At 45.2% G+C, this 15,132-nt stretch overlaps 1 protein-coding gene across 12 annotated transcripts in view; it reads right to left on the reverse strand.

The window, feature by feature from the left end:
• CADM1 (cell adhesion molecule 1) overlaps window positions 1-13,814 on the reverse strand; it is a 341,221-nt gene extending 327,407 nt beyond the window's left edge. For all 12 annotated transcript variants that reach the window (XM_060304077.1, XM_060304075.1, XM_060304081.2 and 9 more), the window contains exon 1: window positions 13,652-13,814. In XM_060304077.1, the coding sequence (XP_060160060.1) occupies window positions 13,652-13,775 (124 nt within the window). In that variant the 5' untranslated portion in view covers window positions 13,776-13,814. The remainder of the gene's footprint in view (window positions 1-13,651) is intronic.
• Between the last annotated feature and the right edge of the window lie 1,318 nt (window positions 13,815-15,132).

Here is a 15,132-nt window from a genome sequence, read left to right on the forward strand (position 1 = left end):
GCACTGTAGGCCACACTGGAGGAGTGCAAGCGCCATCTTTAAGGTGCCAAGAAAACATTTCCAGATTTTTTTTTTTTTTTTTTTTGGTACGCGGGCTTCTCACTGTCGTGGCCTCTCCCGTTCCAGAGCACAGGCTCCGGACATGCAGGCCCAGCGGCCATGGCTCACGGGCCCAAACGCTCCACGGCATGTGGGATATTCCCAGACCGGGGCACGAACCCGTGTCCCCTGCATCAGCAAGCAGACGCTCAACCACTGCGCCACCAGGGAAGCCCAACATTTCCGGATTTTAAGCAAGAAAGTGACAATCTAATATGTGTTTCAGAAAGATCTGCCTAAAAGCAGTGTTAAGGATGCATTGAAGGGATGAGACTAGAGGTAAACAGACCAATTAAGGGACTATTAGATCAGTTTAAATCTACTTTCCTCATCTGTAAAATGAGCATAAGGGTAACTAAGACAGTGGTGGTGAAATTGACAGAAGTGAATGCAAGAGACAAGCAGGACTTAGTTACTAACAGAGGGAAAGGGTAGCGAAGGAGGAAGTACTCTAAGATGTCTCCCAGATTCACTTAACTCATTGGGCAGCTTGGTGATACCCTTCATCAGCACAGAAGATATAGGATAGTGGGAGGTTTGGGGAGAGTAAAAGTGCTAAGTTCAGTTTCAGACATGTTGAACTTTAGGAAAATGTACTTAAGTGTTTAAAACGATGGGTTTTGAAGATGGACCTGGTTCTACCACTTATTATTTGTGCCTCTTGGACAAGGGTCCTATCATCCTCTCAACTTCCTCACTGGTAAAATGAAGCAAGAGAGACAACTACTTACAGGGTGACAGTAAGGATTAAATGAGATCCTGAATGAAGATACAAAATAACAGTTGCTGTTTTGTCATTAATATTATTTGAGATAACTGTGGAATATCCAGATTGAGATGTTCAGTGGGCACCTTTGGAACATGGTCTGAGGTTTAGATGCAAAAGGCTGTGCACTTTACAGTAAGTATAACACAATTTTTTTAAAGTGGTAGGAAGAATTGGGGCATTGTGACTTGAGACATAGATATGCCAATTTACTGGATGAGGAGAAGGGTAAACGATGACTGCTGAGAAGCAAAGTAAGGCACAGTTAATAAACATCAGAGACACACATTGCATTATATGAAAAAGGGCAGTCCCTATTTTCTTGCAAGTAATATGGTGAGTTAAATGAAAAAAATAAAGCGTTCTCCTAACTACCCAAAGAGAACTATTACCCTAAAAGGAAGAGATATGAATATAGTAAAATAAAAAGGTTTCTAAAGTGAAATAAAGCCAAATGGGGATAAATCATCAAATTAATATGAAAACCCAGGATTTGTCAAATAAGACATTGTAGGGCTTCCCTGGTGGCACAGTGGTTGAGAGTCCGCCTGCCAATGCAGGGGACACGGGTTCGTGCCCCGGTCCGGGAAGATCCCACATGCCGCGGATCGGCTGGGTCCGTGAGCCATGGCCGCTGAGCCTGTGCGTCCGGAGCCCGTGTTCCGCAACGGGAGAGGCCACAGCAGTGAGAGGCCCGCGTACCAACAACAACAAAAAAAAAAGACATTATAGGCAGATGTTAACACGGTTTATGGAAAAGTATGAAAACAGAGAACACTACCTATTATTTTTTCAAAGGAAAAATAAGAAAGATACATGAGAAAGGAATGAAATTGGCTACTACAGGAAGGTGGGTGGGAATGGGCCAGGAAGTACAGGGAAGGGAGTGACACTTCTTTACATAGTTTTGATTTTTGAGCCATGGTAATGATTAACATGTTCGACACATAAACTTAAATCAACAAGGCTAGGTAAAGCACTAAAATTGAATAGAAACAGAAATCAATGCTCCTTAGTATACATCTCATTGATAACACACACACACAAGGCACTAATTTGTGAACTTGTGAACACAGTACTCTGACCGTCAACCTTCACTGGATCTATTTTAAAGGCAAAAAAGAGTGGCAAAAATCTTGAGCTTCACTTGACAGTTTTGTTGTCTACAGTATTCTCTGTGGAGTAATTCCAAATCTAGTTTTTGCATTAATTATAAGAAACTGATATGGCTGGGAATCAAGGTTCTCAGTGTGGGGGAAAAAAGTACAAATAAGGAATGAGAAAAGGGGAGAAAGAACCTTAGTTTTACAATAGAATTGAAGACATTAGTATGAAATCATGATTTAAATGAATAAGTATAAATTTTAAATGTATCCAGATATATATAAATATAATTTATTTATATAATAATAAATATACATGTAATCTCCTAGTTCTGTCCACTGAAACAAGTCAACCGCAATGAGCACAACTCTTTGGTATCTAAATACCAGTTGCCCACTGAAAGGAACCACAGCTTCTTGCAGAAATAGCTGATTCCAGATCTGGAGCAGGGAAAATACAAGGTGAGCTTAGACATCTTCTTGTGACATAAAATAAGAAAGAACTTAAAAATTAACAGAGATATGTCAAAAGGATACAAGAGCCAGACTGAAGGGGTTCCCTTTAGCCAAATTTGACGGTAAAGAAATATTATCACACTGAAACTGTTTTAAATGTATGAGTCCGTTGTGATTTTCAAATAAAAAGGAGAGGATGGGGGAAAGGCGAGCGCTTCTTTATTCAAGAAGGCCTCTGCCCAATACAGGGGAATGACAATTAGAAAAAGCACAATTTTATAAACACTGGTGTAATATTTGATTTAGACAAGGTTTATCAATGCTGCTAAAACCACTAGATGAAGTGTTTGAGAACAGGATCTTCAATCTCAAAATATCCCACAAATTACTTATTAATGACAAAGGGACAAAAGTGGAGACATCTGTAAATCCACATCAACCAAGTACTAAACCTACAGTTAGCAAAGGGATCAAACTTGCCACTGCTAAAATTAGGACGAACTGCTATTATGTTGCTCTTGATGTGATGTTAAAAGGTGGCAACATCAGCTGTGCCATGTTCCTGCCTATGATTACAGTCTGAATCAAACTAGGAGGAAACAAGCAAACAATCTGTAGAACCGTGGGACATTCCACAAAGCTGTAGATCTGGACTCAACAAAATGTCAACACCATGAAAGACATCCCGCACACACACTCCTTAAAAGAACCTTAACAAACAAACAAAAAAAAGTGGAGGGCAAGGGAATGGTTCTAGATTAAAAGAAAAAGAGACGTGCAAACCATATCCAATGTGTGATCTCCAGTGGAGTCTAGATCAGGGAAGACAAAGAAACACAGATAGATAAAGAATATTACTGGGAAAATTGGGGAACTTTGAATATGGACTAGACATTAAATAATATTGGTGAATATTAAATTTCTTGAATGTAATGAGGTTGTGGGAGAAGATGTCCCTATTCTCAGGAGTCTGGTGCTGAAGTATTCAAGGGTGACGTGTCACTAGGCCTGCAACTTGCTTTCACATGGATCAGAAAAAAACAAAAAGACATGTGTGGATACATTGTTTAGAGAACTAGAGATAAAACAAATGGGCAAAATGCTGACAGTTGATGAATCTAAGTAAGGGGTGTACAAGCATTTGTTATACTTTCAACTTTCCTGCCGTTTTGAGAGTTTTCAAAGTAAAAGTTGAGAAAACCAACTGTATCCCTCAGGAATCCACCCACCCAACTATAACTGCACCAAACACGATGCCTGGTACAAAAGCAGACACTTGATTTAACAATAATTTTTAAATTCTCATTTTTCTTCCAAGTGCCTTATGGGTTAGCTACAGAAATACAAGTACTTGATTTAAATATAGTATATAAAATATAAGGGGTAAGTAAAATCATAAAGTCCTGTCTGTGTTAAAAGGCCAGAAACTTGAGATTATAATCACTGTCTATTTCTCCAAGGTGACTGGATAATTCCATTTACTTCCAAAAAACATTCAACTCCGCGTAGGATCTTAATCTTACTGCCACTTTATTCTTCACTTTCACCTTAGAGACAGTTGAGTACATCCTGAATTAATCCTTTCAGCACAGAATTTTTCAATATTCTCAAACGTGTGAGGGACTTACAAACGTGATTAGCAGTAGTAGTGGTCAGAAACATAACCCCCATCACTAAACCGTGGCTGTTTTAATGAAAGCCATATATATAAAATACTTCCTTCTCAAGGACATTCATACATATGATCTTATTTTATTTTTAACACCCTGTAAGGTAGGTTGTTTTTGTTGTTTTTAGCTCTTAAGCAAAGCCCTAGGTTTATGCTGTTCTGTAATCTAGACCGGGTATTCTGCTTGCCAAGCTGGCCCAGAGATGGAGAGATTTGCTTCGGGAAAGGGAAACAAACAGCAACTAACATTCATGTGATTACTAACAAAACTAAAAGAAAGGAGACAAGAGGTCTCTTCACAGTGACGTGTGCGCACAAGATATGCACAAGGAAAAGTGAAGTTCGGTGTCATTTAAGCTAATCTCTATTTGAACCTTTTAAGAGATAAAACCATTTGAGCAGTAATTTAGTACTGAATTAACTTTTTTTTTTCTCCCTATCTTTGAAGTTTTCATTGTTTAAGTAAGGGTTTCTGCAAGAGAATGAAGCCGGGTTCCTCTTCTATTCAGAAGCTGATTATGTGCAGTAACTTCTGCATGGCTTGGCTTATCCCAGGCTGATAATCAGCAGAGAGCCAAATACATACCACGTTTGACATACAACCTTTCCCCCCAAGACCGTCCCCAAATACTCCATGATAATCAAGTGTTCCTACCACTGAATTATCGTGCTGCATAACCTTCCAGTAGCAAAAACTGAACTCTGCGGGGGAAGGATGCCAGGCGGGGAAAAAAATAAGGGAAGAACCATGGCAGATATTAGTACCAGATAAAGGCTTTGAAAAGATCCTTCAGGTAACAAGTTTAGCAGTTAGACTGAGAAACAAAGATTTCATATATTTTCTTAAGCCAGTAACAATTCACCCTCTATGTAATCAACTAACATGCGATCTGCCACAATGGGAGAGATGCCTGTGTTTAGTGAGACAGCACTGCTCCCCAAGTCAACGCTATTTAAAGTGTTAGCTAATAAAGACCTGGGTTTTAGTGCACTTCCTTCTGGCTTCCCGGGTAGTACTTCTTAGCGACTGATGCACCGAAAACATGAGCACCAAATGCTCCTCTAAGGTCGCATCTTTTGGAGCATCTTCAGAGGGGCTGATCTCATGTATGCCAAGTCAGCAGCTCCAGACAAGGCTCTCTGACACTGACCCTTCCAAAGTCTCCAACTCCTCAAGGCTTAACGTTTTGCCCCAAAGTCTTACTTTGCCAGCTTGTAATTTGTGAATTCAGTTACACTATTTTCATGCTATAGTAAATGCCTGTATTCCAACACGTGCTACCAAATAGGCACAATACACTTTCAGCATTCTAGGGTTTAAAGTTTCATTAAAGTAATGGCAACAATATCGATACATTGTGGCTTACTGGAAAGAAAGACATGTACACACCTGTAAAGCAGAAAAAGGAAATGTCTGTGTGGGCATATATTTTAGATAAGCACGTGTTAGTTAAACTGAAAGATGCAAAGGAAAGATGTTTATTCTCAAGGTGGGCAAGGAGATTCAGCCGTCCTACAATTATAAACCAAAACAGTTAAGAGGAAAACCGATCAGAGAGCAGTTTTATGCAAAGGCAACCAGCTGAAGGCTGATCAGGGGAAACCACTTTCTTCCTCAGTTTCACTGGAGAATCATCAGTCTTCCAGAATCATCGGGATTGGGCTGAAAAGTAATAAGAAATGAGGGCAATTAGAGAAGGAGTGAGAAAGCAATTGAGGAAGGAACAACCTTAAGACAAAACAATGTGGATTTTGAATCTGGTGCAAGGAGCAAGAATTTGAGATTAGGTTTTCTGCAAGGGCAGTGTCCTGATCCTGTCCAGGAAAGAATTACAGCTGTGGTAGGAGGACTTAAATTCTGACTCAGAGAGCCTGGGATCGGGGGAATTGGCTAGAGAGCTTCTGCTTAGTAAAACATGGTTTGGAGAGGACGTTGAGGCTTCCAGAGAATGTTGTGGAGAAATAATCAGCCCCATTTTATTTCAGTCCAAGGGTGAAAGCTAAGGAGGGGAAAAAAAGACTCCAAATTTCAGGGCCCTGGAGACCGGGATGACAATGGTGTCACGTGCAATAATGGAGACTTTGTGAAAAGTTGAGATCTAAGATGAAAGGTTCAATTTCTGACATGTTAACTTCTAGATTATTCCTAGCCAAGTGGAGATATGGTACAGACAATGGGAGAGATGGGGCCCAGGAGCCCTTTGTTTTTAGGGAGATTCCTCCCCACCCCCTCCAGGGACCTCATAACAATTCCAACTTGACACTGCCGTCTAGTGCTGGATGGCTCAAGAGGATTTAGAATGCCCACCTTACCAAGGAAGACTGCCGAGAGCAAGCCACTTATTCTAGGCATTTTTAAAAGTCCACGCCACTAGAATATCAACATCAAACACTGAGTAGCATTTAAATATGAAACAGAGCACTTTCATTTCAAGGCTATTTAACATTTCTGAAATATCAAGATCAAAATGGTGGGTCAAATGACTACGTTCCAGTAAAGCATCTACTAAAAGAAAAACTTTTCCCCACCCCACATTTCTCATAAGATAATCACCCCATTCAAGACACCTGTCAGTCATAAGAGATTTTTTTTTTTTTCCTTAGTGCTCAGTTTTCTCAAAACCTTACCACCAAGCTCCTCTTTTGAGTAATAATAAAGGCCACACATCACTTCTGCTGTGCATGTATATAAATACCTCCATCTCCCTTTCTTCTAACCCTAGTTCAAGGCCGACTGCTCCAAAGCTTTTGAGAACCAGCACAGGAAGATCTTCAAAGAGAAAGTGCCCATTAACCACAACAGCAGCTGCTGGCTACAGCCTGCAATTTAAATCTCTGAAAAAGAAACTGTGGCTTCTGAAATTTAAACAAGGAGGTGCCACTTGTAATTACAAACATTCCAGTGGGTTCCTTCCTTCATTGATGGTTTCCAAACAAAGGCTTTTTATTCGATTTTGGTGGCGCTCCCCAAACCCTAAATGTAGACATTCCTTTGTGCTTTTCTGGTGCCGTGGCCAGCTCAGAAGAGGGGCACAGGAGGCGGGTTTTTCCTTGGCCAGGGCTGCTTGGAACTCTCAAAACCATCTCATGTGTAATTACTTGTTTGGCTAGAAACCAAAAACCCCAATGCTTCAGTTTATAGTCCACGTTAGATACATTTGAGAAGGAACTTCTTAAAAGACAGACACACAGACAGACACACAGACACACACACACACACACACACACACAAAACCTCACATTTCACGAACCCTGGAAAATGGAACCAACCTATTTTCCGAGAAACCAAAGAAGTTCCGAAATTAACGCTGAAGCATTCTAACATTTCTAGCTGAAATTAAAAATTCACACTTTAAATGAATGGGGCAAATACTGAAAAGTAAAAAAGAGTAACAGTTTCTCTTCCTACCACCCCGTACCCCCATCCTACAAAAATAAGGCCCCAAAACTTACAGCTCCCTATGGGTTTCCCACACCAAAGGCATTTTCTGATCACTTCAGTTACAGAATACAGGCTGAAATGAATACTCAGCCAATTAGAAATGGGAAAAGATACCTTTTTCTTTGAAGCCATATATTTACAAAACGCAAAGGCACTCATACCACGGAGACATTTAGAGGAAAATATTCCGAATGAGGGCACCTCACAGCCATCAAACTAAACTAGCCTTTCCTACAGAAGTCCTCCTACGGAGAGTACTCATTATGAGCACATCCAGAAATGGCCAATCTCACCAAGGGTGTTTTCCACAGCTCGCCACTGAGGAATTAGCTACAATTACTGCATATTTACACAACCATATTTACGCAATAAAACTCATCTTATCCGTTCCAAACAAAACCTTGCTCAAAATAAACCAAACCACAGGAAAAGAGAGACCTCAGTGCAGGCAGTAATCACGCTCTGGCTTTTCTAGCTCCCGCCTCAGCTTCTACCCACTGTGCCAAGCCTTCACTCTACCTTCCTGGGTAGAGCAAGAGTAGGATAAAAATCTGTATACCAGTGGATAAAATGTACATGCAGCTAATGATACTGTGATTATGGGCGTAGAGGAAGAGCTGTATCTTACAGAAATTCATTCTAAAGTAATTTATGGAAGAAATGATAGGATGTCCAGGATTTGTTTAAAATAATCTGGGAAGGGGAGAAGGTGTACAGAAGGTGATGGACCATGGGTGGTAAGTACCAAACCTGATGATCTGCAAAGAGGGTTAATTATGGCATTCTCTCTACATTTGTGTATAATTGAAATTTTCCATAATAAAATGAAAAAATAAAGAAAATATGATCGATGTTTAAAAAAAAGGGTCATCTTGCAACAATAAAATAATTTTTTCTTTAAGAAAAAAATTATTCTGAGCTTTCTCCCAGCCTTAACGGAAAGGGACAAGTACCTGGTAAGAAAATCAAGATGTGTTTTTGTTCTTGACTTAAGGACCCTTCCTTTTTTCTTTAGTTATGTGGAACCAGTTCTCCTGTTAATAAGACTCCTTGAAATGACAAAACGAAAGGTTCAAAGTCTAAAGCTGAGGCTTCTGTGCTTCTGTGAAGCCTAGTTCCCACGCATCTGACTTAAACGACCGGGACACACATCCAGAGCTCTCCTCTACTCAGGTGCTTTGGACAACAACATTCACGTGTGGCTGCCACATGAAGTCCAGAGGTTTCAGAATGATTTGTCAACACTGAAGACAACCTTAACAAAAACCGGTCCTTTCTTCCCAGAGGTCACACCTCTGATCCCTCGGTTTATTACGCAGAGCAATAATTACTCTTGCTGCCTTCAGAATACAAACTCTTCCTACCCAAGACAGCATCTACCCAGGATGCATATCCCTTACTGGGCATCCCTGCTGGGAGGTGGAAGAGAAGCTTCACTGGCCGGCTATCCGGAGACCAGCTCCCTATCCTGGAAGCACAGCTAACTCAGCCTCAGTTCAGCGGTAAGCAGGGTCCCTCCCTCTCTGGGCTTTGGCTGCCTCACTGCAAAATAATGAGACGTTGCCACATGATTTCTAATATCCTTCCCCTTTCAAAAATTCCATGATTATAAGAATCTCTAGTTCCTCAACAGGTGATATTAAGAAAAAGAACTTTGCATTAAAATGTTATATTTTCTATTAAATAATTTTAAATGTGACTATGAACACTGGCTGAGCTTCTGTATACGTCCATATATATACATATATGCATGTGGATACACACATATTTGTGTGAGTACACAAACACACACACACACACACAGGCTGATACCATTAGGTGCGTATATGGGACTAATTGCTTGCAACTAGAAGCAGCAAATTTTCAATTCTGCAACAGATGTCGCTGTGTGATTTCTCCTTTCTATGCTGGATTTTCAGTTGAAAATGCCCAGCATGATGGTCAGTACTATTCTTCCCAAGAAAGAGATACAACATTTGAATCCTTTGGATTTATTTTTTATAAAATTTCTTTATATACTGGTAAATTTCCATTCAAATCATAACATTGATTAGTTTGGTGCAATTTAAGAGATCCCCCTGCATAAAAATGGGCCTTCCGTTAAACACACAGACACACACAAAACCATTTTTAAAATGTAAATTCTAAGTGGCCAATTAAGCATTAATATGTCACATACAGAAACTGAGAGATTGAGTTTATATTCACAGCAATATTATCAAGTTTTTAAAGCCTGAAAATCACTTAGCAATATAGGCCAAGGAATAATAAAAATTCACTTATGTATAATAAGGCCAAAATGTACCAGGTGTGGGCAAAAGTCACTGAAAACTCCAAGAGCACCCTTCATGATCATGAAAATTTTGGATTTTAGTTTTCACAGCATTTCTTTAAAAATAAATAGTAAGGCTAATATTATAATTGCAAGACCTCTTACCCATCTGACATTCACTATCAACCACTTCCTGACACATGTCACAGAAAAGTGACATCTCTTTCCATTCAACCGATATATCCGCCGAAGACCATCCATCTCAACAGGTAGCTACTAGCACTTTCTTCCGCTGTAATTCAGAGCTGGGAGAAAGGATTTCAAAATCTCCTTTTTAGACCCAGGAACCCATTACCTTCTGGGGTTTTAGAGGGAGCCGAGCAAGCTGAGCAGAGCAGGCAGGGAGTCCAGGGAGTCGAGGGCAAAGTCAGATAAGAATATGAAGTCAGGAAAAAAGAGAGGAAGCGCCAGTGTCCTGCCTTGGCTTCTTCCCTGTCCCACTCGCCTTTACCAGGAGGGCCATTGGGAAAACTGGATAAAGCATGTACAACATCCATATGAATAACGCTCTTTGTTCCGGAGAACTGCCTGCTCTTTTATTCCCCCCTTTTTTCGTATTTGTTCATTTCAAAAGATTGCTCAATGGGTCTCTTGTTCCTCCAAAATGTCCCAGGCAAATAATGCAAGCTTGTCTTGTCACACAAGTCACTAAATGAAGCCTTGTGCGTCTCCAGTGACACACTGTAAATATAAAGTGGCATTAAATGAGGGATATTTTATCAAAGCTATCACAGACAAGTGCAAGTCCCTCCCGCAGCTATTGGATTTGTTGCAGGGAAAGGCGACAATAGCAGGGCGGCACTTTTGTAAAGTCCCTATCCCCAGTACACAAGCCCCAACAGGCCAGGACAAGCAAAAACTCAGTTCCTGGGCTTCCCAGCACCACCACACATCCCCACCCATCAGCCATCCTCTCTACTGCTGAAAATGTAAGAGGAGGGTGACCAACCACGGGTTCACTGGGGGTCAGAAACAACATCATGCGAGCATCCCAAAGTAAACGGGCGTGATTTACACTGAGGAGTGAGCTTTGACAAGCCCATTTTAGCTGCATTTCATTAACATCCATTTCATCCAAACACCACAGGAGGGACGAGAGATTTTCTCCAGAGGATAAATGGATTCAGTTACAGGGGAAGACAGAACCTGGACCCACCGCACAATGGCCCTTGATGGCTATTCCAGCAAGGCTGTAAATGAAACAAGCCTTATGAAGTTAAAAGGCAACGCCAACAGGTTTCTTTAATCCTGGGAGTAGGAACTGGAGGTCTCTGAGAAAGCTTAAACTAAGAGGAGTAAAGAAGAGAAGTCCCCTGGTCCCCACCTGAAATCTACTCTCTGGGACTAGGATCTGGGGGCTAGGCCAAGACCCCTTCTCAAACTCAGCACCAAAAAACGCATTAAAAGAAAAAAAAAAAAGATTTAAAGAAAGGCGCCTCACCCCCTCACTACAAATCAAACCCAATTACTTTCTAATTTGAACACAATCTGATAACAGCATACAAACAGGGATGTACACAGGAGCAGGAAGCTGCTTCCATGGCAACTGGCAACAGAATTTTCTTGTAGCTTTGACATGCACGGTTGAGTTCCAGACCGCTCCTTTCTAAGTCAGCATATAGCCCTCGGTGGGAAGGCAACTTCTTACCGCGAGATAGTTACAAATACAGTACTGTTGCTACTACCCGGAGCCTTCAATGAGCAGGCTGGACAGAGGAGGCATAATCTGATGCTGCTCTGCTGGCGAGCGGCATTGCACGGCTCCCATTTTTAGTCCAAAGACAATATCCCGACCAGCGCTTGCCCCCTCCCCGCCTTTTTTTTTTTTTTTTTTTTGCAGCCGATACAAGTCTATTGTTGCCTCTGTTATGCGCCAGTTACCGAGCCTGTAACGCTCACGTTTAACCGACACTGGCGCTTTTTACAATGCAGCAGAACCAGGGATCTCTTTCAGGAACATTTCATTGAACCCATCGAGTCAGAGACATCACCCGAAATGAAGTTGTAACCACACCGGCATCGGCTGAACCCAATTATCTCGTAACTCATAAATTAAGAATTCACAGTGCAAAAACACATAAACAACATCCGGAGGCAGTGGCATGGAAGAAAAAATCCTCAGCTCTGGAACTGAAGCTGCCGCCAGATTCCCACCTCTATGGATCCCCGATAGGTTCCTCAAGTCGAGCTCCCTTGCAAGCCTGTCTTGAGGAGTGGAGGGGAAGCAACCACCCCGGCATCCCCCCAAATCCAAAGCTAGCACCCCCAGATCTCCCCATTTCCTACAGCGTGTCTCCTGCGGTGTTTATGTAACTGTGTGTCCTCTAGCGTGTAAACAAAAGGCACAGCCCAAGCGGAGAGGCACCCCGGGAGCGGCACGGTGGCCCCGGCGCTGCACCCGCCCGGGTCGGGGGCTCCGCAGGTGGGGGCTGAGCTCTCGGTGTCCTCCGCCACTTGTTGCTCGCGGGTCCTGCGGCTTCCGAGCTGCGAGGAGGGGCTTTGCAGGCGCCGAGCCCTGCTGCATCCCCTCCTGCACCTCCCCGCCCCCCGCGGCCCTGCGCCTTGGAGTCCCGGCTCCCTGCTCCCAGCCCGCAGCAGGCGGCCAGGGGCGCTGGGACGCCGCGCGGCCAGCAAGCGCGGCGGTGGTGGGAAGGGGAGGCAGGGTGCAGCACGGCCGGGCTCTCCGCTGGGGAAGAGCTCCAGCTCCCTTTTGTTAGCAAAAGCAAACACTGCCCTCTTCTTTCCCGACCGCGCCAACGCGCCCGGCACACGGTCAGCCAAACAGCGTGCTCCAGCCGAGTGCTCCGCATCTTCAGGGAAGGAGCGGGGCGCGCAGAGCCGCCCCTGGGCAAATTCCCAAGACAGCTCTGCACGCAGGGGACGCCCGGAGGCCCGGAGGGTGCCCGCCTGGCCGCAGAGGCCACGAACGCTCCCTCCACCACCCCCGAGCTGCCGAAAATGACAGGCAGCCTGGAAATCCGGGGTCCCCACTCGCGGCGGAGGACGCTGTGGGGCAGGCGGGCTGCGGGTTCCCGGCTTCTTCCCGCAGAGGCGGCGACAACAACCGCCCCCCCGTGGGGCCGGGCCCGGGGAACTTTCCCTGCCTGGAGCCCGGCCAAGGAGACCCGCAGCCGGGCGGAGGGGGCGGTGGGGGCGGAGGGGCCGCGATCCGGCTGGAAGGAGACACGAGGGGCGAGCTGTTCGTGGACAGGGGAGAAAGGCTGAGCGCGGGGAAAGCAGGAGCGATCAGACAAATCTGGAGATGTCCTGTGGACCAGTGAGGAATCGCGCTGGAGGGGGCCGCTAGTCAGCCATGGGGAGGTTTCGGGGATGGGGAATGGGGGGCCTGCTGGAGAGGTGGGGGCGAATGGGTAGCCCGGGGAAGCGGGAGGACCTGCAAGTTACGGGGACAACAGCGAGTTAGGGAGGGTCCGGAAGGTTTGGCGGGGGTGCTTGCGATCCACCCCCTTCCCCTATATTCTCTAGCCCCCGGGCCCCACATTCTCACTCCACTCCGCGCCCCGCGCCAAGCCGGGGAGAAAAGGTGTGGGTGCAGCCATCCCTACGAGCTCTAATTCACACCAAGCTGGGCAAGGGAGAGGAGATTTACCGATCCCCTCAACCCCTTCCATTCTCAGCCCTGAGTTTCCTCTCCACACTCCCTCCGATTTGGATTTAGGAAGTGGGGGAAGGTTGTCATGGAAACGTTTCCCCCCTCCATGGCTACGGCCACTGGGGTGCCTTAGGAGATTTCGGGGGCCAACCGGCCGGTGCCCACACCTACCTGTGGGGATCAGTGCCGCGGCAGAGAGGAGTAACAGCAGAAGCCGGAGTCTGAGACCGGGAGGCGCCGCCGCCACCGCCGCCGCCGCACACTGGGGTCCGCTCGGCAGCACAGCACTCGCCATGTCGGGCACCTGCCTCAGACTGGCGGCGGTGGCTTCCTCCCGAGCCCAAGCGGACAACTAATGAGATGCTAATGACATGCGCTGGAGGAGGAGTCCAGACCGACCAATCACATCGCCGCGAGCCGAACCCGGCTCTCGGAGGACTCACCCCCTCCCCCACCCCGCCCCCTGGCGCTGGCTTCGGCGGCGCGCCCGCGCCACCTAGGGGCGGGGCCAGGGGGAGGGGCGTATGCAAATATGTTTATGTTAAAATTCGTTTTCGGTTTCCCGGGATCAAGGAAAAAGTGTTCTCCTGGGCCCCTGGCGCACAGGGGCTCCGGCTCCGGGGGCGGGTCTAGCTTCCCGTACACCTTTATTAGGAATGTTTATAGCAATCGCTACATCAACCAGACGACGAGAATCTCCCTAGGAGACTCCCCTGCCCGGTACGCCGAGTGCAACTGGCCTGGAAACAAAACGTTGCAAATTTCCGTCACTCACCTTGCACCAAAGGAATAGATCTTTGGGAAACGGGGGCTGTTCGGGAGTAGAGAGTGAGGAGGCAGGTCCCCGGATTGACAAAACAATCTGGGAGAAGTGCATGCGTGCTTTGCAGGTCCGGCGGAGCGGGAGAGCCCGCTCAACAACCTAGCGGTAGACTTGGGCATAGTTGGGAGAAAGGAGCCGGAATCGGGATCTGGGATTTTCGAGTCTGTGTGTTTGCGGTAGATTCTCGGGAAAGGTAGATCGAGGAGCGTTGGCTCAGGCTCCCCAGCTTGCTGAAGGTCTCCTTCCTGGTTTTAATGTATATGTGATATATGTATATTTAATATACATGATGCACATGTATTATTAGATAATTACGATTACACACACTCAACAAAAAATCTTTTCTGTGAAGGCTTCGGGGTGGAGGGCGGAGACGGGGTGTGAAGAGAAGGTCTGCCATCTTCCTCCTTCAGGGCTCAAACCCACTCCCCCTGCCGCCCATTTGCCCCTCGTCCCGCCTAAGGCGGCTGGGGACCAACAGGTGCTCTGAGCTTCCCGCGTCTCTGGGAGAGGCTTTCCAGGCTGAAGCGACTCGCTTCTCGGACTCGCTCTCCCTCCCCGAAATTGCCTTTGCTTTCTTCTGAGCCAGGCAGCCGGCTCTCTTGTTTGTCTGCTTTTTAATTACTTATTTTCTTCCCCTCTAGAAGAACGTGTGCGCTCTGACCCTCTGTTGCTCAAGCATCAAATTGAAGGACGAGCCATATTAAGTGTAAAGGTTTATAATAATTTAAGTATTCATAGAATGCAGAACAATAAGATGTAGGAAATACAATTTGCATAATAAATATCAATATCACAACAGCTAAAACAAACCATGACAAATTATCTG

Source organism: Globicephala melas, chromosome 8 (genome assembly GCF_963455315.2).
Source record: "Globicephala melas chromosome 8, mGloMel1.2, whole genome shotgun sequence".
Lineage (NCBI taxonomy): Eukaryota > Metazoa > Chordata > Mammalia > Artiodactyla > Delphinidae > Globicephala > Globicephala melas.